At 47.1% G+C, this 27,652-nt stretch overlaps 1 protein-coding gene and 1 long non-coding RNA gene across 8 annotated transcripts in view; one reads left to right on the plus strand and one right to left on the minus strand.

The window, feature by feature from the left end:
* GGT1 (gamma-glutamyltransferase 1) lies at positions 1–27,434 on the minus strand. Of its 7 annotated transcripts, none has more exons than XM_057373888.1 (14): positions 27,313–27,434; positions 26,966–27,071; positions 9,306–9,473; positions 8,526–8,653; positions 8,221–8,310; positions 7,077–7,269; positions 6,532–6,689; positions 5,508–5,657; positions 4,884–5,020; positions 3,860–4,047; positions 2,907–3,034; positions 2,612–2,724; positions 1,859–1,972; positions 1–829 (listed from the first exon to the last, which is right to left on the minus strand). In XM_057373888.1, the coding sequence occupies exons 2-14, from the start codon at positions 26,977–26,979 to the stop codon at positions 686–688; spliced, it is 1,725 nt and encodes a 574-aa protein (XP_057229871.1). In that variant the 5' UTR covers positions 26,980–27,071; positions 27,313–27,434; the 3' UTR covers positions 1–685. The 7 variants fall into 7 exon arrangements, with proteins under 7 accessions (XP_057229871.1, XP_057229870.1, XP_057229874.1 ...); XM_057373887.1 differs by having other exon boundaries at positions 26,966–27,170; XM_057373891.1 differs by lacking the exons at positions 26,966–27,071; positions 27,313–27,434 and adding exons at positions 17,996–18,077; positions 19,866–20,053.
* LOC130578069 (uncharacterized) overlaps positions 17,069–27,652 on the plus strand; it is a 12,168-nt gene continuing 1,584 nt past the window's right edge. The window contains exons 1-2 of the long non-coding RNA XR_008965841.1: positions 17,069–17,250; positions 18,772–18,953. This is a non-coding gene — a long non-coding RNA (uncharacterized LOC130578069). The remainder of the gene's footprint in view (positions 17,251–18,771; positions 18,954–27,652) is intronic.

Raw genomic sequence — 27,652 nt, forward strand, 5'->3', positions numbered from 1 at the left:
TGTGACTCCGTATTTATTTATTTTAGTTGTGCTCAGAGTTTTACAGGTAGCATCTTCCCTTTAGACCTTCTCAACAGAAATATAAAAAAGTTTGAAGCCATTTCCCCATTTCCCCACTCATCTCCAATAATCAACTGGGTGAAATGCAGAAACATCTTTTGTTAACAGAGTGGTGAGTTTGGCTTATCCCAGTCTAGAGCTGGGCTTCCTGCTATGGCACAGATCTATTAGTTTGTAACTTAGAAAACCCAGTCCCAGAGTCCTRTAACTCCCACCTACTCAACAGGAAACAAATATCTTCTCTAGCAGTGACAGGGACATTCCTGGTAGCTGACACTGAGCAGGGCAAACRCTTCCTGCAGCTTGAATGAACTGGACCTTCTGCAGAAACTGGGCACCCAATTTGTCTTCATGGGATGGAGAGGAGGCAGGGAACAAACTCTTCAAGGCAGAACAGACTCTTCAAGTAAGTACTGCATGTCCTGGTGGACATGCCTGTCTTAGCAGACGGCTGTGGCATGAGGCACTTCGGTCATGGCTGTAGAGAACTGTCCCAGTTCCGTCAACAGAATCACAGGTAAATGTGTCTTTCCTGTGAGAAGTCCCTGAGTTGCAGATCTAAAGGATCTTCCCCCCAAACACACCTTGGTGTCACTAGACCACTGAAAAAAGGAGCCGAGGCAGGTCAGTATCCTGCAGGGAAGCCCCCTTTCCGCGAGTCGGAGGCTGCAGCCCATCCGCGCTCCGTTCTGAGGATGGCCTGCACCACCGCGCCGCCGCTCACCCGCGCCGTCTCGTGCTTCCTCTGCTTCAGCTGCTCCTCRATGCCCTGCAAGGCACAACTGCGTGAGCACAGCAGCACAGGGAAACTGCACACAGGCTGCAGACTGCCACCTGCATCCCCCACACCCACCACGTGCTCAGTGCCTGGGTCAGGTAGGGCTAAAGCTRTGTGTTGTTCTTCCTCTTCCCTTTGCTTCCCAGGATGCTCTGCTTTTGAAGCAGTGGAATTCAGAAGATGTGCTATTTGCAGTGCTCAGTGTAGGTTACCAATACTATTCCTGGTCACAGATATTCACACTGACTGTTGGGCAGTGGAGGAAAACAGGACTTGTAGAGAGCAGGGCATCCTCCCCAGTGCTGACAGATATCTCAGGTGTTAACCTTCATAAGAAGCTTATTAAGAGAGGAACTWCTGCACAGTTTGGTAAGAAAACTGCCTTCCACTCCTTATGTAGGAGTGTTTTCCCAAATACAGAGGCACAGGATGAGATATGTACAAAGTCTGCATCTATCTCAGGCCTTGGAGATGTGCAGTTTCTCAGGGTGGGTGAAACTGCCAGCTCAGGTGAGTGGTCTGCAGAGTGAGGCAGACCTTGCCATCAGCTCTCAGACTGACAGCACTGTGCTGGGATCTCTGTTGTGAGTATATTTTCAAGTCTGTTTCCAGGTCTGTCTGGGCATCCCCCCTCACTAGCTCTGGGCCAGGCCTTCCAGATTCATTATGAGGTTGCACAATAGGACAAGAGTTCTCTGAGACTGACTGGATTGCAGCTGCTGGATGGTCTGGGCCCTGATGTGGTGCTGTTTTGCAAGTCCTTTGAGYCAAACATCACTGCAAGCAGATGCTCAGCTTCAGATTCAGGCTACTCTTCAATGCACTGGCTTCCCACCTGTGTGGCTGAGACTAAAGGTACACTTTGAACAGCTTAGTGTGACCCAGCACTAGACCTGTACCAGCTGTACTACTGCTCACCTAGGAACATTTGGCCAAACCTGATGATTTTCCACAGGACTTCCCTTCCCAGCACTAGGAACCAGCCCATCCAAGTTCATATATAGCTCTAGTGACACCAACCTCCTCTATTTGCAGCTCAAGCTCYGTGACATTGGGAAACAGCTGATCGTGAATTCGGGGCTCTTCCACTGCTTTCTTCACATCGTAACCAAACCAGATGGAATTCATGATTGTCTGTAAGAAGCAAAAAGCTTTAATGTTAATCACTTATCTTCAAAGAGGTCTGACCCTTGTAGCCACACAGGCAGAGGTGCCTCAAGGATGTTCACCAGAGCACATAAAAGGCACCGTTTCTGGTTTATGTGGCTTTCAGTGCTTCTTCTCTTGACTAAGCAAAACACAGGTACATTGCAGCCAGTCAGCTTGTATATGTTTAGGAGGATTCCCATACAAAGAAACCATTCCCACTGTGCCTAAGCTGAGCTCTTATTTAGCTTCTYTGTGTGACTTTCATCCAAAGTTTGGGATGTTGGATGAGAATGGCWCTAAACTAGGTAAATAGGTTCATGGAGATCCAGAGAACAGAACCCAAAGTTAATCTGAAGTCACAAATCTTGTGCAAGTGTTAAGAACAACTTGTCAAAGAAAAAGACCTGGAGTCACTGAAAGAGGCAATTCAATAGCAGACCCTGACAGAAGTTGGTGTTGCAGATCTGACCCTCAGAATGCCAGGCAACCTCTTTTTCAAGCCCCTAGCCCCCAGCAGGGAGCCACAGTCATGGTCCTGTCACAGGTGCAGACAGGAGTCCTCCCAAATGCTGCCTCTCCCATTTTGCCTCATCTTGTCCCCCACTTGCCCACACTATCACGTACCAGTGCTGTTGCTGTAGTTATCTTTGTTCCTCCAGAAGCACCGACCACCATCCTGACCTTATTCGTTTTATCCACCAAAATGGAGGGGCACATAGAGGACATGGGCTGTTTACCTGTTGGGGACACAGAAGCAACACAGAGCTTTCCACCTGCAGCTCCCAAACCTCCAGCTCCTAGCCCATGTCTAAACYCAGATCCCTGTCCCCTGCAGGTCCCATCCCACAGCACAGATGCTGCAGTGTGAACACGCACAGCACAGCCAAAAGACTGAGTCAAGAAGGTGGTTTACAGCTACCTGGAGCTATGAAATTTGCWGGAGAAGGAGGGATCCCAAATCCATTGATTATGTAAGGTGAGCTGAAGTCATCCATTTCATCATTAAATATGATTCCACTCACATTGGATCGTACATCAGAGCCAAAGCTGGAAGAAAAAGTTGTCAAAGACATGTCAAAATCACAGCAAATCTAGGAGGAGCTTCAGCTGAATTTACTCCAGTGTGAAACCTGGCATTTGATTGKASTAMCTCTCTACTCCCTCCCATTGTAAAGCACTTTCTGTCACCCRTAGAGGGCAAGGAAGCAGTTAATAMATGAGTACACAGCTACACACAGAGGAAAGGCAGCCCAGAGCCCTTCTTGCAGCTCCCTGAGAGAACCCCAGGAGAAAACCAGCACAGCATCTAAGTACAACGACTTCCCCTTCCAGGTGGGCAGTACCACACTCCATTCAGAGGCAGCACAGCTCAAAGGCTGGCACATTTGGGAATGACTGGGAGTTTGCGGAGATGTGTCAAGCTGGAGACATTTTCTGTGGATAAAAATAAGCTTCACACCCTGGCTCCAGGCCATATGTGTGAACACAGCTCTTTCTGACAGCACTCAAAGCCAAACACTGTGCTTCAAGAGCARCTGTATTAAGATCAAATTCCTTCCAAAAGCCTGAGAAATCAGAACCGGCAGCAGTAGCTCTGCTTATGAGAAGGTCCAGATGCAGTGAATGTTGTCTTGGTGGAGGAATTTAACATGGGAGAGGACACATCTCGTCCTCTGACACAAGCACAAGGCCTCTGACACAAGCACAAGTGTTGAGCAGTGACCTTCAAGCTCAGCAGAAGTGTCCATCACCAGCACTCCTGACCCCTATCCCGCCCCAGAGGTGACAGCTCCGTGGTGTTTGATACCAACCCCAGAACCAGCACTAGGAAGATGGCAAAGGCCTACAGGGAAGGAATGTCTGAGCTCATACTATTGGTTGATGGTGCTGGTGGCGGACACAGCACTGCCATCATCAGCCACAATGGAGATGTGGGATGTACCGGCATTGTCTCCAGTGTAATACACGGGCTCATAGTAGTCAACAGGATGGGAGGTRTTGTCTGTGATTTTCCTCCGGAGACCATCTGCAAAGAACTCGGATGTCATGTTTTTGATTGCCTGTCAGAGAAATCCAAGGCAGTTACTCAGCAGATTAAGAGACATGTAGTTATGAGGCTGATATCCAATACTTCACACCACAGAACAAATGGCAAATCCCAGTAGTGAGGCTATAGATTTCCTCCAGGGGCTTTCCTTCTTGGAAGATGGACATTGTACCAGAAGAGCATTTTAAGCAGTCACAGGAGCAGCTGTCACAGTCACCCATTTGTACAGAGGTTAATCAGCATCCATTGTTGCAATGCTGTGGATGGCTGCCTCCATGCTGCTGTAAGGCAAGCAGGGCTACACTTGTTTCAGAGATGAGAGGAGTGGGATTGGATTGAGAGGACAAGGCCAAGGCAAGTTCTGACCAGGCCTCTGTAAGGTGAAAACCTGTGTTCATCAAGCTGGGCCACACTCAGAGTCTGTTGCTTTGGCAGGCACGGAAATAATAGCACAAAATGTGAAGCTGGGAAAAGCAAGGTTTCTGTCTCACCCCTTCTCATCTATTTTACTACAGGCAGAACTCTGGATAGAGATCCACAAGGATGCTGGGAATGTCATATAGTGAATAAGGCTTCAAACACCACAAAAACAGGCAGGATTAGACCTAAACAAACTTTTCTGGTGAATTGAGGAGTCTGCTTTTCCTTACAGCAGGAAGGTTGCCGCCATTTATAGCCCCCACAGCTCAGCCATGAGCCACATGGGATGTCACTTTTTGACTCAGAGCTATTTCAGTGCCTGTCAATAGCAAGGCAGAGCATGCCTGACGAAGTTGAGTCACCCAAAAACTTTAAGGCATGTTCCAGTCAGCCTTGGTGTTGCAGAAAGAAAAGGCTTTTACCAGGTACCTCTGTAATGTTGACAAATTTTGGGTCTCCCAGCAAAGTCCTCTTGGCATAGGCAAAACGAAAGGCCTCCGCTATGCGGTGGTAGGTCAGACCTTTCTCCTCCACGGTTTTGATGCTGGCAGCAGAGAAATTATATCCTGGCAACACAAGACAAAAAACTGTGAACACAAAGCACAGTGGCAATGGACTGCTAATTCACCTGTGTCAAATGTAGAGCCTTGAAGCCCAATCTCTACAGAGATGCAGTCACTGGACTGTCCTAATCCCCATAGGAGCTCTGGTAATTTTGAGCACTGTGGGAGTCACCAGCAGAATTTGTACTTGCAGAGGTGTTTTCCAAAGAAGCCTCAAGTACATGCCAGCTTTCACCCATACAAGTAGCAGGGAAGCTCTCCTGTCAGGAGAATATTTTTGCTCTTGCACGTGTATTTCAGTTAGGAAGGCAACATCTCTGAGTTGACAGCAGAAGGGGAATGTTTTGCATCTCTGATCTCTCCTGAGGTCTCTGATTTCTCACCTGTTGGAGGGCTATCAGGGGAGGCCTTGCTTCCCCAGAAAAGGTGATGCCTTTTGAACCYTCCCAGCTCCTGCTGCCCATAGGGCACAGCTCTGTGGCACTCTCACCTTTCAATATGTTGAAAATAAGGGCCAGAACCGGGCCACTTAGAGGGGCACTGGGTGTGTAGAGGGTGAACTCCCCAAGTTTGATCTGTATGGGGTCTTCAATCACTGTTGCATTGTAGTCCCGCAGGTCTTCCAATGTGACAATTCCCCCTGTAAAGAGAAGGAAACTAGACATGTGGATTTATGTGTTCTCTGGTGGGACAAGGAGGTCATACTCCATCACCATGAATCACAGCAAGGACCGGAGGGAACATGGACAAATCCAAAAAGTAACAAGGTAAAGAAAGCAAAGATGTGTGCCCAYGAGATGAATTTATTGCTTGATGGATCCATTTGAGGCTCACATAGTCTAAGCATGAAGTTAGGYTGATTTACAGCAGCCAACACTCTGGTGATCCATCTTTTTTTTTTTACAAAGGATATCAGCAGTGTCAGGCTACAAAATGTTCTCAAGAATCCTGTTCACAGGAGGAGGATGCAGTTTTGGGTGCAGATKCTTTGTGGCAGCCCACAGGTACTATAATTTGAGTGTTCCATCACCTTTCTTATCCAAAGGGGGAAGACAGTAAGTAATTATCCACCACAAATAAAGCCAGTAAATGACTCACAGGAGGTTCACCAAGCTAGCCRGTGCCGGCTGGTGAGGACAGGATACTGCCACCATCTAGTGGTACCGGGAGATCAAACAGCTCAGAGTTCACAGGACCACCAGGCATGTAACGATTGAGGTAGAAACTCGCTGGATTCAGGCTCTGTGAACAGCCTGTATCTACTCAGCTACAGCCAGAAGTGCACAGGCTTGGGAGGCTCTGTGGTACAGAAATGCACAGTAAATACTCTCCATTTCTGACTGAGTTTCAAACAGATCTGTTACAGCACTTCTTTTGGGTGTCCTTTGTTACAGATCTCAGAGACAGCATWTCAGGGGTGATGCCTCCCAAGGTTTCTGCAGATCACTGGCTCCTCCCTGGGCTCTGAATGTTTGGTCTCTCGTGCTGCTTGGGACAGATGTCCTGGTTCTCACCTGCGCTGCGGATGTCAGTGATGATCTGCTTGGCCAGGCTTCCYGTGTAAAAGGCATCTGCTCCTTCTCTGGCTATAGTCTCATAGGTGTTGGCCAGTTTGGGCATCTTGATGGTTTCACCCTCCTGCAGAATTTTCCCTTCTTTGCAGAACACTTCGCTAACAGAGAAAGGAGATTGAGAAGATCAGGTCTGAGAGACATTCGCTTGGTGAACTTACAGCATGAGGAAAAGTTGGGGATTCAGAAAACACATTGCCACGGGGCAGAATGATCCCAGCACGTACTCAAATTCCACCTTCACTCAGACAAATGGACTTTAAGAGCAGGATTTACCTCCCTTTAAAGATCAGGACTGAAGATTCCTAAAACTGGCCCCATGATTTAGCACCTTCAGGTGTCTGCAGTGACACCAGCAGGCACAGTGAGTGTGGTTACTGGGAGGGGAGGCACACTCCTCACAGACACTACATTACACAAATAGGGACTCTGCAGGGAAGATGCAGCCACCCCAAATCTCTGCACAGAACAGTGACTACTCCACCTACCACAGCAAGGCATTGCTTTCGATTGCCTCCTCTTTTGATTTGATGGCTGCAGCAAGGCCTTTCCCAACAGGGAATCCTTCTCTTGCCAACTTGATACTGGGCAGAAACAGGTCTTTCCATGGCAGTTTGCCATGACGTTTGTGAGCCAGCTCATAGCCACGGATTTCTCCTGGAACAGCAATGGACARTCCTCCTGGAACAGAAAAGGAATGGGTCAGTTTTCCACAGCAAGAAAAGAAAGTGGTTGATGGAGCAGGAGGTAGAGCAGGTGTCACTGCCAGCCCTGTTTTTTTTGTGACCAGATCAGCTTGTGAGAATTAACAGAATTAACAGGATAAACTGGTCTGACATTTGTGCCTATGTATTTTAGACTGCTGAAACACCTCTGTCCTCTTGCCGGCAACTCCAGTTCAGGGTCATTTCCCCTCAGCAGGCTCTGTACCACAGCAAAGCTGCTCAGAACACAGAAGCTATCCCAGTGAGAAGACACAGACTGTGACATACTAAAGTCATAAACTTGGTTGTTGCATTTTAACTATAACTGGAACAGACTGATTCCTACACTGCACTGTGATGCAGCAGTTTGCTTCAATCCTGTTTTCATTGGCATCTCCCAGTAGTTCAGCACACTGCTGTGACTCCCTCCAAGGTGCTGTTCCTACTTTCTTAGATGAATGACCATGAGGAGAGCTAGTTAGAATTTCTTTCTATTTCTTATTACAAAATACTTTCCTGAAAAGAAACATCTCTGGAGGCCCCAAGGCATTAGTTGAAGCCACCAYAGCATGTATTTAGGGAGGATACCTGAACTGACAAAAACCAAGGTGATTTACACAAAGATTTATTCAAATAAGTGGAAAGAAAAGATGGCACATACGGTACAGGTCATACTCAGTGCTTTGCATTCACCTGCATTTTTTGTGAAGTGAACAGCAGAAAATGCTGGGTTCCCTGACTAGTTTAAAGGGCATTGTTTTTATCTTCTGAGTTTGCAAATTGTGTAAAGCAGAGGACATTTCAAGGTGAGAAATCCTGTAGGTAGGCGAGAACCTAACCATAAGAAATGTTCTTAATTTAGATGTGCCAGCAGCTAATGTTGGAATTATGTGKTCCCCCCAAAGCAGTGAAACAGTTTTCATCATACCTTTCAGAGAGAGCTGTGTGTTGTTCCCAAACATGTCCTCCGATGCGTTTTTTGGAGCCACCTCTCTTGCATTAATGATTTCCACTTTTCCTTTAATGACAGACCAAGGAAGATGATGTTTAGCTCTGGACTCAGCCCACAGGCATGGTCTCTGCTGAAGGACTCTCATCACCATGAGCCAGTTTCTTGGCAATCATTATGAGGACTGTGAGCATCAATTGTTTACCCTCTCTCAGGCAGGATAAATCACCTGCCCTAGATAAAGTTCTCAAACTGTTCCAGCTGTGTATGKCCCTGTCCCTTACCTGTGCTGCTGTAGATGGTAAAGAAGAGGCCCCCTCCAATGCCCATGCTGTGAGCATTCATGAGTCCTACACAAAGCAGGGCTGCAATCGCAGCATCCACCGCTGATCCTCCTTGCTTGAGGATGTCCCTGTGCRGCAGAAGGGAAGGTGACATGTGACAGTGTCTCACTCTCTGTGAGCAGTGCAGGCATCTCATCAGAGCAGCTATGACAGATTCTCTAATGCACTTTTGTCCACACCCAGTCTAGGGTTCCTTAGGAATAGGAAGTTTTGAGTTTCTGTCACCAGCGAGAACAGTCCCTAATGGTCTATGTGGAGACCAGATCAGCCTTCATCAGAGACACATCCAAACCAGCTTGAAAACGGTGAGATGTGACAAGAGTACACGTGGGGACAGGCATTCCACACACATTCATTACATTGTCATAAGAAATGACCATTTTCTGAGGAGCCTTAAATCTGCAGCACTTGAGACTAGAACTGGAGGATATCTCAAGATATGTTTTTTAAAATGAGCTAGAAAGACAGCTCTAGTTCTCATTGCTCATGGATTCAAGGAATCTTTGCCTGCTATGTTGTTTGTGAACAACTTTAGTAAAGCTGGTCATGCATGGTAAAAGCCTGGGATTTATTAGGATTTCCTCTTTCTCCAGGGAGATTAGGGATTGATTATCCATGCTGGGCAACTGCCAGGGTTGCACCTGGACATTGGGAAGCAACAGTTCTATCTCAGCAAGAGCTGTCAGAGCTAATGAGAGTCACAGCACCATTAGTGGGTACCTTCCAACGATGGAGCACGGCCCCGCGTCGGTGGCCACGGCCGCYCTCTTGTACGTGTGTGCATCCCCCGAGTCCGAGCGCAGCCCAAAGAAGAGTCCCAGGAACAGGATGAGCCCCAGCAGGGCTCCAGCCACCGCTGTCACCACCACACAGCGCGTCTTCATCTTCCTGTGGGAAGAGACAGCATTATCAGCCCTGCTGCTGCCTCCTTTCATAGCCTCAAACCAGCATCCATCACTCGGGTAAGAACCTGCCTTGCAGCAGGCAGGTAATATCATACACTGAAAAACCTCCAGATGCACAGGTGAGAAGGGAAATCCAAGGAGCAGAACACAACCGGTGTTAGTCATGACTGACATCATCKTCAGAAGAAAAATTTTTTAAAACTTTTAACTTCACATAATCAGCTTTTAAATGCCATGTCTGTGGAGGAGCCTCTGGAAGGTTGTCAAGGACCAGTGAAAAACACTTCCTAGTCATAAGGAAGTAACCTTGGACAAAGCTCACAGCCCACTGTGAGCACAGCACCTGCTCCTGTCTGGTGGCCTTGGTCAGAGCACCTTCCTGATGAGCTGGGCACTTGCAGARTGCCATAGCCAGTGCTCACATCTCCATGTGCCCCAGCCCTGCACAGGGCACAGCTCACCTGAGAGTGAGCACAGCATGCCAAGGAGCTCTCTGGGTACACACAGGGACGAGTGAGAGCTGTCAAGTGGATGGAGAGTCACTGCCACCTTGGCAGGACTGGCAGTTTAGCAAATACAGCTTTGAACAGCTACTCTGACCCATTTCCTTTTCCATTACAGGACTGTTCCAGCAAAACAGACCTAAATTAATCATAGTGCCCTCAGGAACCACCTTCCCCCTGTGCAGCTCAACTTTAGCGGCACCACAACTTCAGTACTTTGCAATAGCCAAGACACCCCTTACCTTACCAAAGCACCTGCCATCCTCAGGGAAAAGACAGTCCATGGAACTGTGGTGAAGAATGGATGCACCAGTCCCACTGTGGATGCTCAGCAGCCCAAAGGAGAGTGAACTCCAGCAGCCAGAGCAGCACTCGGTGCCTTGCAGCAGCCACACACACAGGATTAGGCAGTACTGAGTGTGCCAGCACTGAGCTAACTACAGGAAACAGGCCAGGCCAGCCAAACCAAAACTTTTCTCAGAGGGGGCTGATCAGCAAGCAGGCCCCCCCCCAACCTCACCCCCTGGCTTAAAGCAGGAGACACACGTTTGCTATCCAAGCCCTGTATCTGTGAGTCTCAGTCTGAGCACTCAAGATGCCCATCTCCATCCAGGTAAAGCAGCTCAAACCAGGGTGTAAATCTACTGTAGGTGCTGCTCTGTAAACAACTGTCAACTGAGGGTAGTAAAAGTAAATGGATGAAACCTCCTTCCAGGTTCTAGAACTTAATTTACGCTCAACTACTTATAAAAGAGACCAGTGGTGTGTCTGCAGAGCAATGACTGTGCAGGGAAACAGAGAAGCCATTATGTCCCCAACAATAGCTCACACACAGCCTCAGAGTTTAAAGACAGTTTTGTTTGTTGGCAGAGAGATTTCAGCTTCAGCACTGGCAGTCTCCTCCAGGCTTCACAAGAAATGYCATGGGATCTTTTATCTGTGCCCCAGCTCGGCAGAAGGTACTTTGTTTGGTCTGAAGGCTGCTCTGTGCTGGGCTGTCCTGGAGCCCAGGCTGACTCAAGCCCCGTAGTGCTGAGTTAACCCGTGGGCTCCTGGCTGGGGCTCTGCAGTTTTTCTCCACAGCTGCTTCTCTCACTGCTGGGCTTCTGGAGAGCAGATTTACTGCCTCAAAAGGCAAGTTACTGACAGCAGGTTACTGACAACAAGTTACTCTCCATATTCCTTGTGCCCTGGGCAGGGGCACTGCAGGAACAGCTGAGTTTTTCACCAATGTTCTGTTTGAACCCTGGCTCTGAGTTGAGTCCCCATTGTGATTTATTGTTGGCAGTGGAGCAGCAGCTGCAGGCCACCACCTGAGCTGGCTCCCCAGCTATTGTCTGCTAAGGCTGGATTTAGCCTCCACATCTCTGCCAAATCCAGCTGTTTGGAAGCTTGGCTTCAGTCACAGAATGCTTTGGCAGCAGCAATAGGTCTCCAGGAGAAAGGGGCTATAAAGCAATTAAAAGAAATACAATTATTTCTCACTGTTATAAAGGTCCAACAGCCAGTTCTAGCCATGGAATTTAAAGAGTAGCCTGATTGCCTTAATTTACATTGGGAGAGGCYGAGGACCAGCAAGTAGCAGAGTTATGCTTGCACAAGAAGCCCCACTGAACTGTATTCAGATGTGTCACAACCTTATTTAAACCTGACACTGGGTTTGAATTAAAAACACCCAGTGCAACAGGGGGTGCTAGTTAGTGTCAGAGAGGGAATGCAGGGTCTGAGTCTCTGCCAAGAGGGCTGGGGCATTCTGTAGAGATGAGGAATCTGTCACGGTCAGGGAAAGCACCAGGAGAATTGGAAGAGGAGAAGGAGGAGGTGTACCAGCCAGAAAGCAGTGGGGAGAGAACAGAGGGATACCAGAGAGCAGGGCAAAGGACTACAGGCAYGGTCAGGCACTGCTTTGTTCCCAAATGAAGTAAATGAAGCATCCAGTGACAACAATTAAAACTTCAACCACAAACTTCAACACAACAGGTGCCTGCTTTAAACCCATCTTGCAACCCTTCCTAACTCAGCACTTCCTCCTGAGAGTTCCCTGCAGTCTCACTCGTGGCACAGTAGCCACTATGGGGCTGTTAGCTTTGAGACATCCACCCAGACAGCACATGATATGCAAGGAGAGTCTGGATCCTGACTCTTGTCACAGGACACAGGCTCTGCTCTTGCATTACGTTACAAACCATGAAGTTCCATCACGARATATTTAAATGGAAGTCTTACACTGTCTTCAACTCCACCAGTGATAATGGAACTAAAGCAGAGGTTCAGCCAAGCCAAGAGGAAGCCCAAAGAGGCTTCCAAATTCAGACTCGGACACTGCTCCCACCTGAAGGAGGACAAAACAGTCCCTGAAGAAACACTTCAACTGTTAAAAGCCTTCCTTCCTCACAGATGGTGCCTTCATGCTGGTTCTTGTCCAGTGGCCAGCACTCCCCTCTTTGTTAATCCCAGCATTGCAGATTCATGTGGATACACATCAGCTTGCAGGAGAAAGGCCTCAGTGGGAATCACTGGTCCCTACATAATGCTGAGATAATCGACATTGAAAGGAGCTGAGCACAAAGTCTGTGAATGAAGGGGCTGCTCAGCTGGATCTCAGGTGCTGCTCAAGGAGAGCTCTTGTGACACAAAGAGAGCTGCTGTGATCACAGTYTGTGACTCCTCCACAGGTACTGGCTTCTCTAAAGCCTAATGACATATAATATTCTGCCCAATATACATCAGACTCTGAGTTCACTGAGAAAGGGACAATAATTTCYTCTTGAAGCAACTTTTTCCTCAAAAATCTTTCATGTCTTCCTGCAAAAATTCTAGCATCAAATCCAACATTTTTTATTTTAAGACACTTCAGCATACTCTATTAAGTGAAAAAAAAAAAACCAAAAAAAAAACCAGGAAGGTGAAATAAGTGCAGAATTCCCCACTTCACATGGCTTTCACAGTGTTTCCTAGTTGAGGACCTCACAGAAATCCATAACTGGCAAACTCATTCTCAAAAATGCAAGTTACTGAAGTTTTATAAACTCATTAAAAACATTATTGTTACAGTCACTCCCAATTTAAAATCAAAATGCTTAATCCAAATAGCTCAGCTCTCCCAATTGTTGCAAAAGATGCTTTCAGGTGCTCTTTTGCCATTAAACTAGAARTTTATTTTTAGACCTGAGCTTATTCAGACTGGTTAATCAGGTCCCATCATTCTCTTTTGGTAAGCTTTCATCTGCTTATTTAAAAAATCACATTTTCACATATTCCATTGAATABGAAATCCCACACAGCACTTTCAGGCTGAGGGGAATGGCTCAATGAAGGTAATTCCTATTTCCTCCTTACCTCTCAAGGGTATGTGCAAGTTGGTSCTGTCCTTTTGCACAGATCTGTGTGTACTGATCTCCTCTGAATGTCCTTTCTCAGGAAGGTTTTGCACCCTATTCTAGAGGCAAAACTTCCTAGTAGCAGAAGTACTCACTTATCTTCCCTTAAATCTCTCCAAAGCTCATACAGTACTATTTGGTATTTGTACTGCTCTGCTCACAGAGATTAACCCATTGAAACTCATTATGTTTGAATTCACACTACCAAAGGAATGCAGAAGTAATCATTGACTAACTGAAGAGTCGAGAACTCACACCTCTTAAAATGCATATTTTAGGATCCACGAAGATTGTTTATCAACAGAGAATCCTTCTGTGATCCTGGATTTGATTACGTGGTACAAATGTTTTTCCTCACCTCATTGCTTGCTCTGAAGTCCTGATTAAGCAACTGAGCAAATATGATGGACTCAAGTTGCACCAGAGAAGGTTTAGATCAGATGTTAGGAAAAATTTCTTCACTGAAGTGGTGGTCAGGCATTGGAAAGGGCTGCTCTGCAAAGCTGTGGAGTCACCACCTCTGGAGGGWTTTAAAGGAAGTGTGAATGTGGCACTTGGGGACATGGTTTAGTGGCGATTTGGCAGTGCTGGGTTAATTGTTGGATTCAATGATCTTAAAAGGTCTTTTCTTCTTAATGATCTTAATGGTTCTGTGATTCTGAACATGGTGTCTCCACATGGCCAAGTACCCTCACACCACTCTTGCCTAAACCCTTGTGCTCACAGAGAGACTGGATTTTGTGTCTGCACCTTCAGCTTAAACCCAGACACTGGCAGATTCAGCTGTGATTACATTTGGTGGGAATAACCTGGCAGCCAAGTGTGGGCAGCTGCCAGCAGTGCAAGGGCACCTGATCAGAAATCACAATTCCCCTCAGCAATCACAGCCACACCACCCTAAACTGGCATTAGGCTCAGCTCAGAGTAACACTCCAGCTGCAATGAGAAGATGCAATGCCTGTTTTGCCATGCCTGCCCACAGCAGCACCCTCTGGCAGGAAGGATGGCAGAGCAGGAAGGCAGGGATGATTAAACCTGCCCTCCATCACTAAACTTCACCAAGGATTTTAAGCAACAATCCTACATGTCTGCTTGTGCCAAGTCTGGAAGCACAGTTGCAGCTCCAAGGTTGCAGCTCACCTGCTGCTGAAGAGCACAGCACAAACCCCAGCAGAACACAGACTCAGGATAAGGAGCTGCACAAACTGTCCTTGGATGCTACAGACTCAGCCACTAAAAATTATACCACTATTTCTGTCCATGGCTTGCTAGAAACCCCAGACCCTCMTTTGAGCACGAGCTTAATGCCCACCCAGAAATGCTGAAAGCTCATCCAGAATGTAAAACAAGCACATCACAGCTTGCCTGAAACTTGGGCACAGTGAGGACCCAAGCCCACATGTCTTAAGGCTGACTTTTAGCCAGAAGGCACTCTGCAAACACAGGATGAAGCAAAGTCTGCCTGGATGCCAGTCAGCACCGTTAGATGCTATCTTTGGACTTAAGGGGATCAGACAAATGGTCAATGTCTCAACTGCAAACCASCCAGTCCCTCTGCCCCACTCCAACCTTTGACACACCAGATCTCCACTGCTGCCAAAGGATGCTAGCTGTACTGCACTGACTCATTAACAAAGTTTGGCCTAATTCCAAGATTAAAAGCTTTTGGGCGATATTTTCTCTGCCTAAAAATACATCTTCTTTTCTATAATAGCCACAAAATAGAGYTCTGTTTAACATTCGAATGTGGAAAAATCAGTGCTATAAAACATCAGTATTTCAGCCCTGAGATATTTGGAAGGGATAYAGCCTGTGCCCATCTTTCAAAGACGACTTTCAAATGCCCCTTCCAAGACTTTGCATCAAGACCACAGGCTCCTTCAGTTACATTGCTATTGTCCAGTCTTGAGCAAATAATGGAAGCTTTCTGCAAAGTAAGTACTGGCACAGAAAATATCCTGCAGTTTGAAGTACATGTTCAGAGTCCAGCCACATTCAGCTGCTAACACACRCCATTCTGTGTCTAATCTATTGATGGGAGACACGTGATGCTCCACAGAAAATATTGTGACAGGAGCACACAACTATCCTCTGAAAAAGCAGACAGTGTAGAAAGGTATCTGGTCTCTGCTTCAAAGACACCTGYACTTTCAGTCTGTCACACCTTTCATATTAACAAGGGAATTTCAGATGCAGTCTACTGAGCAGAGCCCTTTTCTTAATTTACTGACCTTGCAGGTATGATGGCACCAGGTTTTATAATTAATATTCTCATAGTTCTAAAGTTGCTATGTCTCTGAAGTGGGTTTGGGTCAGAAGGGAGTCTCCCTGTCACATTTGTCTCAGAGGTCACATGGAAAGCCTGTAAGAAAGCCCAGGTAACACCTGACCCCCACTGCTGAAAGGCAGGGTTTATATCACTGAGCCACCAAAACAACGCAAATTCTGTCCTTTTTCAAGGACAATGCAGTCTCATCTGTGGTATGTTCAACACAAAGCTGGAACAAGTTGGGTGCTCCTCAGCGAGTTACTCTTTCACTTATGCACAAGYAGAGCTGACGATGGGGTCAGAGAAAGTTGTGAAACCTGAAGTCAGTGCCTGCAGTTCCAAAGGGTGAACACATTRCTGTGTACAGGTTGTGCTGTGCACAGCTACCTTATTTCAGCTGTACATAGTGTTTGGTAACTGTGAAGTAACTGTCCAGGCACTAATATAATAGAGAGCCCTGCTGTAACTCAGCCTTTCATGTTTCAAGCTGCAAAGCCACACCTCAAACAGAAATGCCATGTTTAGTGCAGGTGCATTGCTAACTTGTTCTTCTCAACTCATTACAAATAAAGAAAAAAAATCTCCTGAAGGGCTTGCCACCTCCTTCCATTTGTGATGTTCACAGCATGGTCATCTTTAGCATTCCCCAAAAATTAGCATGCACTATTACATGGAAACTTGAGCAACACAGGAGTGCACCTGTCAGCATGTGAAGCAATGCCTTCAGACCTCTTGACATGGAWCTTGCAGACATTGAAAAACATCAGGCAACCCGAGGCACTTCTGGGGAGTTTTCTTTTTGTTTTTTCCCCCCACCCTTGTTGGTCTTTTCCATAGGAATTTGATGAAGCAACACAGCAATGATTCAGAGAGCACAGACCACATCTACTCCTTTTTTTTTATGGCAGAACATGCCACCCAAGGCCTCCATTTCCCAATGTTTTAACATCCTGATGCATTATTGGAATACACATTACAAGACTTTGTACCTTACATTTCCCTCTTGTTGCAGTTAGCTATTTGTCCCATGAGGAAGCCTTTCCCCTCTAACAGAGCAATGTTACAACCCAATACTACCTAAACATGAGCATCAGAAATAGTATCTCATGTGCCCACTAACTCAAAGAGATGAAGAAGCATRTGAGGCTTCTTCCTACTAAATAATAGTTACATTTTTGACCCCTTGCTGTACTCTTCCATGATGGGGGCAACCAGTGGAAGCTAAATACCAGCTGTATGGGTAGCAGACAATTCTAATTTAAGCTAAACATGACCTAAGAAACACTGATTCAAAAAAGAGATCACTGTAGAAAAAGCCCTGGAAAAGTCACAAGGGAAGACTCTTAGAAAAAAGGTACTTTAAAAGTTGCCTAGTGTGCAAGAGGTCAAGTTGACTAAGAGCAGGGACACAAAAGTTGACTTTCAGAGCCGAAAATAAACAAACAGAAGTTTGTCCACAACCAAGGCACCTCCTTCCCCTCCAGTGAGAGTTGCTTTCACTGTAACTCACTCACTCAAATGGAGCAACCCACTAAACCCACATGCTTTCATTTTATGGATCTGCTTTCCTATAATCACACACAGATGCACATTTTCCCTGGGACAAAGGTAAGCAAATGGAAGATAACTGGTAAACAGGGAGGTTTTTAACCCTTTCTTAGTTAACCAGTTCTGGTTATATCCTTCTAACCCCAGAGGCAGCTGCAGCAGCGTTACTGGGATAATGCTGTGTGAGCTGCCGGGGCTCCTCAGCACTGGAAGGTTGTTGATTGCTGTTGCCCTCCTGCTCCTCCCTTCCAGAAAATGGTGGCTGTCCTCTGTCCAAATTCTGCCTTCTTTTATCACTTTTCCTCAATTTTATCTCTCTGCTAYCTGGACTCAGCCTTACTGATCAATTTTATGTCAAGCTGTCCAGTTTCCAAAACCTACATCAATCTGTACCATTTTATCTACCAGCTTTATAAAGCCCTTTAATCTTTGCAAAGCCTTTCTGCCAGGCCACCAAAGGCAYTGTGTTCTCAGAGCTTACAGAACTGCCTTTCCCTCAGCAGCCAGCAATGAGCTCAGCAACACAGTCCCACACAGCTTCTCCTCAACCTCACCATCCCCAAATAGAAGAGGACAGGGCTACTGGAGACAGAGAGGGGGAAAGAAGAAGGAATAACACAGGCAAAGAAGAAAACCTAAACTGTTGGAAGGGAAAAACAGAGAAAATGGGAAAATGAAGGAGGACAAAATCAGTGAATTAAGACAGGACGACAAAGAAGGTGAAAGAACAGGAAAAGGGGAAACTGAAAGGCGAAGAATGAACGATGCCCTCTCTCTCAAGGCTAGAGGTTTTCCCCAGTCTCACCTGATTGCTGCACTTRGACCTGTCCTTCACATGCACATCGATGCTCTCAGATCACAGATGAAGTTTGGACTTCCTTGGTGTTCTGCAGAAGGGTTTATGTAATGTTATTGCCATAGCAATAACATTTATGCAATGTTATACCTGCCATAGCAGATAAYTGTGTATTTTATAGACTGTAGAGCATCTGGATTGGTGGGTGAGGCCACCAAAAACCCTGGATTCCAATTATAATAAATGAACTCAAGACTGCATTCAATTAAGAGGTTTCACAGACCAGCTGAAGTTGGAAAAGAGCTCAGTTTGCAAGTGAAAAAAATTTGTAACTACCTGCTTAAATTCAACTGCTTTTGCTAAATCAAGGCTCTAGAGGGAGATGAGTATTTTAATTACCACAGAGCTGGTTTGAATAGCTTTTGATCTCCTGATCTCACTCCTGTTTGCTTTGGAGCACTGGATCAGGAAATGCAGCCCAGGACTGGGATTTTGAGAGAAAAGCCCTGGTCCTGGAGACCCCACCTCTGATATGTTAGAAGGGCTCCAGCCAGGAGCAGGTCTTTGTTTTMCAAACACACATAGGAGAGGACCATTATTTTTGTTCTGATAATGAGCACAGTCTCCTAGGTCCTTCATGTGTCTAAATATTCACTTTCCTGGGCAGAATATGCTTATTTTTACATAAATACAGTTGSTCTTGATAGTTCTTTGCTACAGAATTTTACAAATAATTAAATGTGGACTGCTTGATTTATTTCAGAACATTTCATTCTCCTTCACAGGCCAGTTTTCCCATACATGAGTGATCCCCTGACCTGTGCTCTGCTGAGGGCTCTGGCTGTTCTGCATCAGGAATTCTGTTCCCTCCAACTCAAAATTGCTCTTCCACCCTCAGCATCATCCCATTGTCCCTGCAGTTTTTCTGTCTCTGCATCTGCCTCCTGGCTGTTCTGCTTGGTACCAGGTAAGAAACCTTTCAGGACTTGACCTTCCACACCAACAGGGCTTAACTTTCTCAGGTTACCAGATGCACAGAAAGACATGGAAAGAAGAGGTATCCAAGATCTAAGAATTTCAGCCTACTTCTTAGACCTTGATTTCTCTGAAGAGCACCACTTCAGAAAAGCCAGAGAGACATGGACTGAAGGAAGAATTTCTCATCTTTAGGACCCATGAAATCTGCYTTCCTGTGTTTGTGTAATTCTGACCTCTCTGGTGATTTTGGGAGTCTTTGTTGTGTCAGGTTGCTAAAACAGCACTTCTGTTATCAGCAAGCCMTGTCTCTTACACCACCTGCAGAACCAGGGCCAAATTGAACTCAGTACAATGACCCTGCTCTAACCTTTCCATGGACTTTTCCASCTCAATAAGGAACGGAGATCAACGTCAGCTTGGGTGGTAGAAGTACCTTCAAAGGGCTGGATGGGCCATGCAGAGGTGAAATGTCTTCCCCAGGTGGGGAATATCCCACATCACTTGACTCACAGCTCCTTGCTGTGATCTCAGCCTGCCAAAAACCCCAATCCCTGTTGGAGCCATCAGTTCATGTACTGCTGACCCTTTTAAGCCCCAGCAGCTCCCCTAAGGGGTGACTGAGCTGCTGTTCAGGCTGTCTTGACAGAGACCCTGCTGCCTTCACTGACTGAGACAATCCAAAGTCAACACAGTAGGTTCAGTCCTGTCAATCCCTTAAAGACAGAAGCACTTATCTTCAAACCTGAGCCTGAAGGCTGGTGAAACAAAGGTGCCCTTTAATAAAGTAGGATTAATAAGCTGGAAAGGTACGTAATAAAGGGAAAGAAACAACTCCTCTATTYCACACCGCAATTCAACCAAAATATGAAGATGATAAGATAAAATCCCACTGTTTACTCACTACTTTAAAAGGTCTGTTCTCCCTGAGTGCAGTTCACTGTCAGCCAGTGACACCAAAAGAAGACGTTTCTGCCTGGCTCTCTTGCTCCTTATTCCTCAAGAGTTCCCAAAAGAAGGACTCCAAAAACAAGACCGGCCACACAGAGCTGAGTGGCAGCAAGGCTTCATATATGGGAGTGGTCAGAAGGGGAGGGTGATGTAACGAAGCCCTATCTTTGAGCAGTAAAGGCATGCCACCCTTCCCCCTCCCTGTCCCTGAGGAATTGCTGGCTCACAGGGCAAGATGAGAACAGAGTGGTCCAGCACTTTCCGTGCCGCACTTTCTCACGGTAAAGGGAACAGCGTAGAGGGTGGGGAGCAAGGAAAGATCAGACTTGAATGGAGACAATACTTTGATGTTMGGTAGTCCCAGGAGTGAATCTGTTCTGGCAGAGTTGTTTCTTTTCTTCATGCATCGAACAATTCTCTGCCAAGTCACTGGTTTCCCCTGGCACAAGTCCTGACAGCGAGGACACCCTCTCTGTTAGAGCACTGGTGACCCCATACCCATCCTGACAGAGAAAATCCCATTCCTGCACTCTTCCAAGTTGGCTGATGCTGGAGCACCGCCCAGCTCCGTGGCCATAGGGGCTGAGAGCTCTGTAGTGGAGAAGGAACGTGCATCCCATAAAAGGTGGTGTCTTGGACAGTAACCTGGGAAGCTCTGGAGAGGCACATCCTGCCCTTCTCCATCAGAGGAAATCTTGAACCCTGGGAATGGAGAGGAAATCTCTCAAGGAYGTACCGTTACTGTCCAAAGGGAAAAGAATTAATTTTTGACTTCCTTCATTTCAGTTTTGTTGATCGCTCACTTGAAGGGATTTTTGACCATGAAAAGCCACGTCAGGCATTGAGGCAAGGTCTGCCTAATTCAAAGGTTATAAACAATCAGTTGGGTAGCTCTGTGATTGCCATATAAAGGGAGGTTCCAGGTCTAACAGAAGGTTTCTRTGTGCCCTCAGATGAGGCAATTGGAAAAGGCAGGAGCAGTCCAAGCTTTCACAAAGTGAAATTCATGGAGTTACTGTCATCTTCCAGGAACAGCAAGATCTGCAGGATCATGCAACAGCAGCCAAATAAATACCACCAGCTCAGAGAACCAAAATCTCATACTGACAGGAACCTCCATGGATAATCCTTAAGTTTGGGTGGGGAAGGGAGATGTGGGAATGACTCTTGCYAGGGCTGCTTGTGCAATGCACAGTGAACCAAATGGAGAACAACAGTACCTTTACCCCTTCACAGGTTATTTTTTTAGCCAGAGATGTCCTGTCCACAGAACACTCGGGCATCCCAAGTAAAGGGGCTGTTCAGAACACTGAGGAGCATTCCTGTGCACATCATAATCTGAGTCTCACTTACCCTGAGGAATGGGACTGCTTTGACAGTGTCAAGGGACTTGAAAGCAGATACATAACTGAGTGACAACCCCTTTTAACTGCCAGGAATGCTGCCTGAGAGATTTTTCCAGATTCACAACAAACTAGCATTCTCTCACAGGTGTAAGATTTGCTCACTATACTTGCACTCCTGCAAATTACAGAATCTCAATAAACTACTCCCTTTTGTTCTGTTGTTTTGGAGGGGGCCTGGCTTTGGAGCTGTCGGAAATGAAACAGAAACAATTAACATTGAGTTGTTCTGTTATCTTTATCCAAACAAGAATCTGTACCCACCAGGTATTTTTCAGTACAGCCACAACTGCAGCAGACCCCATCCATGCCAAGGAAAGCTCCCCCCTTGCTCAAGGTGCAGCATGTGTTTTACAGGATAGTTTGAAAGTGACCTAAACATGCTGGGTGGGTGACAAAGTGAACTCTGTACAAACTGTAAGTACCAAGAGGAAGAACAGAGACATAACAGGTCCCTTTCCCTACTTCTCTGCTGATACTCATGGTAAGAGACAGAGACACGGGAGACTGTGTAAAGCTGCTTACCAAATAGGARCCTCCAGTGCTTGCTGCACCTCCAGAAAAATCTCCAAACTCCAATCCTGTCCAGATTGCCAAACTCTTATCATCATCACCACAAAGAAATTCACTACTTAACAGCATTTTTAAGCTACTCTCAGGGTCAGGGAGCCTTACAGGMACCCATGAGAAAAGCATTTATGTCTTCACTTCAGAGACAGGACAACAATCTTGCTGAGGGCTTCAGAGCAGGTCAGTGCTGGGTTGGAATAGGGAATCTTCCACCCAGATTCTTTAACCATGTTCCCTAGACATCACCTTTCTTCCCTGTCACATGCCTGATATCTACAGTAAACCCAGAGGCAGCTGGAAGTGACAAGTGCAGAGGCTGACACTGATCTACTGCACCGTGCCTGGAGCTCCGTGGATGTTGTGTTCAGTGTTCCTCATGGCTTTGGTCTCTCCCCCACTGTAAACAGGAAATGAATAAAATGTGATGGTAGCACCCTCATCACCTTGTGAAAAATGACAGCAGATTAGATTGCTTCAGAGGAGCTGGGGGGAAGTTCAAAGAGTTTGCCWTTTAATGGAAAACTTGCCGATTGTTACAGAAAGTTGTTGGGTAACTAATCACTGTTAAAGTCTAATCTAAGCAAAAGGGCCCTAAAACCAGAAGAACACGGACTTTCCCAGCAAGAGCCAAGGTTCAGTTTCCATTCTGCTTAAGAATCAGTGGGACTTGGAGATGTGAGCCTCAAAAGTTATTTTATTCCGGGACTTTTATTATGACTGGACACTGACCCACGGAGATCTGTGTGTGCAGCCCACCCAAACTTCGCCTTGTGAGACCTGTGCATCTCAGGAAGTCCCACAACTTCTTGTTCCCTTCTCAGCAGTTTCTGCTGAAGGATCAGCTCTGCTGCTCTTGGAGTAACAAATGAAACCTCTCAGCCTAAAATTCAGCACATCTGGTAAGCCAGAATCTGCCCCRGGTCACCTTAGCATGGCAAGATTTCAATGGGATCGCTCAGCAGCTCCTGCCCCGAGGCAGGGTCAGGGTTGCAGCCTCTCAGAGAGGGATGGGGCACAGCAGYGGTGCAGCATCCCCCAAATCTGTTATTCCCACTTACCCAGCCCTGGGGGTGCCTTCTGCCAACACTGCAGGGCCACTCAGTTCACAGAGTAGTGGGAATCAACTTGGCAAAGAGCCACTGATGGCTGTTCAGGTGCTGTGTGGGAAGAAATTCCACTGAGTCCCTGCAAACGCTGTGGATAAAGCTCTAATTTGCACTGAGTGGGCAGGGGCTGTGCACATTCTGGCTAAGCTTCCAGTCTTCGGAAGGCAAACCTGTCTCAGGGATGAACACCCAAAAAAGAGAGTGTCATGAACCTTTACACTGGACCCTTTTCCCTGCCGTGGGCAGGTGAGGAGGGTGCTCAGCAGCCACACAAATAGTTTGTATAGCACTATACAGTAAGGTTACACCATGCAAGACAACTCACGCCCTAAGTGAGAATCTGGAGTTACAACTCTTTTATTCCAGTGGTTCTCAGCACTTCACATTCTCTGTTTGTTCCCCAGAACAACAGCCTCAGGAAATAAATACATTTTTSCTTCTAAAGAAGTCACTCACTGCAGCTCCAACACTGCTCCAGTGCTTCAGGCTCACATTTAGTCCAACTAAGGCTTGGGCAATACAGTTCATCTGTGTGGCCATTTGCARCCCATGGGTTTTGACCTTAGGAGAGAAACACACAGCACAGATCGAGTGTTGGTGCAAAACACAGCCATAGCCCACATGTGGGACAGACACCACTGTACAATGGGACAGGCTCCTGTCACACCCAGCACAGCAAAGCAGTGGAGTATGTTCAGCTTCCACCAGCCCAAGGCTGCACTGAAATCTTGGTGATCCTGTGCTTTCCAGRAGGGCAGTCACAAAGTTCATACAAAAGACAACCATGGAGACAGGAGCCTCTCTTGACTGTCTCTGCATTGAATGCAGAAACCTGGCTTGGTGCTTGCAGCACCTCCTCCTCTGGGCATAGTGTAACACTGGATTGAGGAAAGGACAAGTGCTCAAATCCCAACAAGCCTTCTGCCCTGAGAGCTGCCTCCCACAGGTCAAGAGGAGGGGTACAAACATAGACACCCCCTAAATTTTGAGAGCCACAGCAGCCAGTGCCATCAGGCACAAATGGACCTYTGCAGTTGGGTAGAGTGGCCTTCCCTGGGAAAGGCTCTCCCCTTCCCCTGCAGATGGGAGCAAAGAGGCTTYCCACAGGCTGGAGCAATGTTCCCACTCTCCCCCTTCCCACATCAGCCAACACTCCTGGCCCTCTGATACTGTGGGTACAATCATCTTTGACACTGCTGTGCCTCTGTCTCCCACCTTGTCCCCTCACAGTTGTCCCACAGCACTGAAGAAGAGGGACAATTTGATGATGAGGTCAGSCTGGTGTGTCATGGGAGTTTGGGGGAAACAAACCTTGGGGTTTAACAGGACKGCTCCCCAGTGAGAGCTGCCAGAGCCAGAAATGAACCTTGAACTCCAGCAGGGCAGGGCAGAATTGTACGCAGACAGAAGACTAGATAAAAGAGATTATCTTTATATATATATGGATTTTTTGTAAGAGCAGGAAGGAGCAGGAAAGAGAGGCAGAGTCCAGGGCCTGGTCTGACTGTTCAGATCTGAGGTGACCAGAAACACTGGCTGCTCTTGAAAAGGCTTCCTGACGCCCCCCATGCCGSCCTGGCTGCCTTGCTGGCCTCTGCCACAGAGATCCCACCAGCCTTGAGCTAATTTGGGCTTGTGGGTAAGAACACAGAAACACAATGGTGACAGGAATGAAAAGCAATGGGGAGGATAACACCCAGGAGACTTCCTCTTATCAAGGAAAAACATTATATCAAAGGGGATCTGGGAAGACAGGGAAGAGCCTTTTGTAAAACCCACAATTGAGTCAAATCCTGCAGTTTTTACATGCTGGTCTCTCGGGAGCCCCATGATGAGGATTGCCCCAAAGGGGACCCCTGTGCCAGGCGAGGCCAAGTGCCAGACACGCTGCACACTGAGCAGCCACACACCCATCACAGTGTGCCCTGTGCATGTGCTTTTTAATTACAGCTTTTGTTTGCAAAGCATCTCTTCTAGAAAAGACAAATTGCATTACTCTCAGCTTATTAAAATCACACTCAGAGTTTCTCAACTGCTAATTACAGCCAGGCAGCAGTGTTAGTGTAATTAAAGCTGGGATGGACGTTTGGGGATCCAGCTGTCACACAGCCCCTTCCTGGGCTCAGCTGAGCCCTGCCCAAGCCTTGGACCCCTGTGACACCCAGGCACAGCCCTGCCGTGCCATGAGAGATGATGCAGGGAAGGCCAAGCCCCTCCTCAGCACCAAACCTCTCCATTTCCAGCTGGGCACCCACCCTGACTGCTGCAGGGCTGGGGGAAGGATACACGTCACCTTGGGGTTACAGCACTGAGGTGTGGGAGTGACAGGGGGTTTTCTSCTGTTTTTGTTGCTAAATGATTGCAATAAATCACATTGCCTGTCTGAGCCTCTATTTCCTTTCATGCGAAATAGAGATTTGGGGTTTCCCTGTTAATTAAGTAGTTCTGGGGACAAACCACAGAATGGACTCATGCAGGCACCTATCTCACACACTTTAAGGCCTGACTGTGGCACACAACAGACCTGGGAGTGGATTACACAGGGGAAGGTGCGAAGCCTAAGGTCATATGAGTTCCAAAGAACTGAGAGATGGCAATAAAAGAGCTTACAGACCTGTGAGGAGCCAGGAGCTCGCTGGTGAACCAACTGTGCCTCTGTAACACTCAGTCTTGGCAGAAGGGCCACCACAGGTGTGCAAACAGCCATGTGGACAGCACAGCAAACACCTACCCTGAGCTCAGGCACCTCAGAAACCGAGCTCTCAGGGCTCAGCTGGGACCAGGTCAGCTTTGGACAAGGGGCACCCAGCAGAGGCTTCCTGCWGCCAAGAGGATGCTGTGGAGAATATCACCTCCGGGAAGATGGAGCACTAATTAGGGAAAGCAGATAAAGACTGTATCTCTTTCAAGATAAGTTTCCTTCCCACTGAAATCCTCACAGTTTCAGTGTTCAGCAGGATGCAAACACATCCTTAAATGACTTCCTGAAGACTATTTACAAAGGTCAGTCCTTCAAAAGCAGGAACATGCCAAGATCAATAGCAGACCCAGGAGAGCTCTGAGCAGGCCAGCTCCAAAACCACCAGGCTTTCACTACARCCAGTTTCCTACCAGATGTTAAGGGGCAATGCTAACTTTTCATATTTGAAAAGGCTACCAAGACTTCCTAAGCAATCAGCCTTACTCATGTACCAAGGGAAAAAAATAAATCAGTAGGAAATTTTAAATTTCAGAAACAGCATGATGTGCCTGTGCAATATATCCTGGAGAGGCAAACCCACAGATAGAGTTCACAAGTGAAGGGGAGAAGAGCTCAGAGACACTGGATGTGTCTTGGATGTGATCCCAAGAACAAGGATACGCTCATCTGCTCCTTCAACAGTTTTACTGCCCGGGAAGCAGCTATCAAGTGATCATTTTTAATCCAATACAAGTTACAAGCAAAGGATGAATGATCAAAATTTTATGTGGGAAAAGCTGAGCGGGGTGTCCTATGGATGCCAGAGGCAGCAYATTTACCTGTGGCCCAGTAATGAAATCGTAGAAGATAACATATGGAGCTAGCAAAGGAAATCAGGAAAGTTTCAGCTGTGGAAAACTTGAAAACATCTGTGAAACAGAGCAAATAATAGCTGATGAAATTCAATATAGAGAAATACGTAATGCCTGGCTGTGATAAACCAGTATGAAGGATAGATCTACATTGGTAAGTTTGAGTTAGAAGCTCTTTACACCACCATTAAATCTCTTACAAAGATTTGGGGCAAAMAATGCAGCAAGAAAGAAGCAAGAATTTGTTAGCTCCTGATTCATTGGCTCTTTTTTAGAGCTTATAAATGAAACTGGGACTGTAAAAAGGAAAAGTATTCCTTTGACAAAGATAAAGAGGACAGAGGCAGAGTTAAGGCTCCAAGCTGGCAAATCAAGCTACAACTATGGAAACTTAAAAAACAAACTTAGTACAGGGAACTTACCTAAGAAATGACATAACAAAGATTATGCCCAACACACAGAAATAAAGTGTTTTCAGTCTGAGGTGTTCACTCAAGTACAGTTAACTGCAGGTCCCCGGGAACAGCACTGAAATATGTCCAAATAGGAGAATTCCAGTCAGAGGTCAGTATTTTCATCCCTTAAAACACGTGCGCAGCGTCAGAGCGTGCCACAGGAACACAATGCCTGAAAAGCAAAGGCAGGATTCCCAAGAGTTTCGAGCCTTGCTCTCCCTATGGAGCCTGTGTTTGCGAGGATCGCCGGGCTGAGCTCACCTCAGCGAGCAGAGCACTCACCCCTCCGCCCCAGAGCCACCCTGCCATCCTACCTGCAGCTAAGGGGCACTTTCCGTGCGGGCGGAGCGGCATCTCAGGGGTCCTGCCAGCACATCCCTGCCTGGCCCGGGGAGAGGAGAGCCTGTTGAGCAGAGCAGCCGGGCTGTTCCCCAGTGGGTGAGAGGCTGGTCAGTCCCAGTTCTTGCGCCGGGCACTAGATGGCACAGACGGGAGGCGCTTCCAGGGGAGCCAGCCCGGGCTGGGCGGGGGCACGGGGGGCTGCACTTGCCCAAGGGGGTTTGCTGCCATGGGGATGTTCCCTCCGCGGGGTGTCCCCCTGCCACCGCCCTGCTGCACCCCTCACATCCCGTCCTGTGCTGCAGGGAAGCCGGA

Source organism: Malurus melanocephalus, unplaced genomic scaffold (assembly GCF_030028575.1).
Source record: "Malurus melanocephalus ecotype Western Australia unplaced genomic scaffold, MMel_1.1 scaffold_208, whole genome shotgun sequence".
NCBI classification, from domain to species: domain Eukaryota; kingdom Metazoa; phylum Chordata; class Aves; order Passeriformes; family Maluridae; genus Malurus; species Malurus melanocephalus.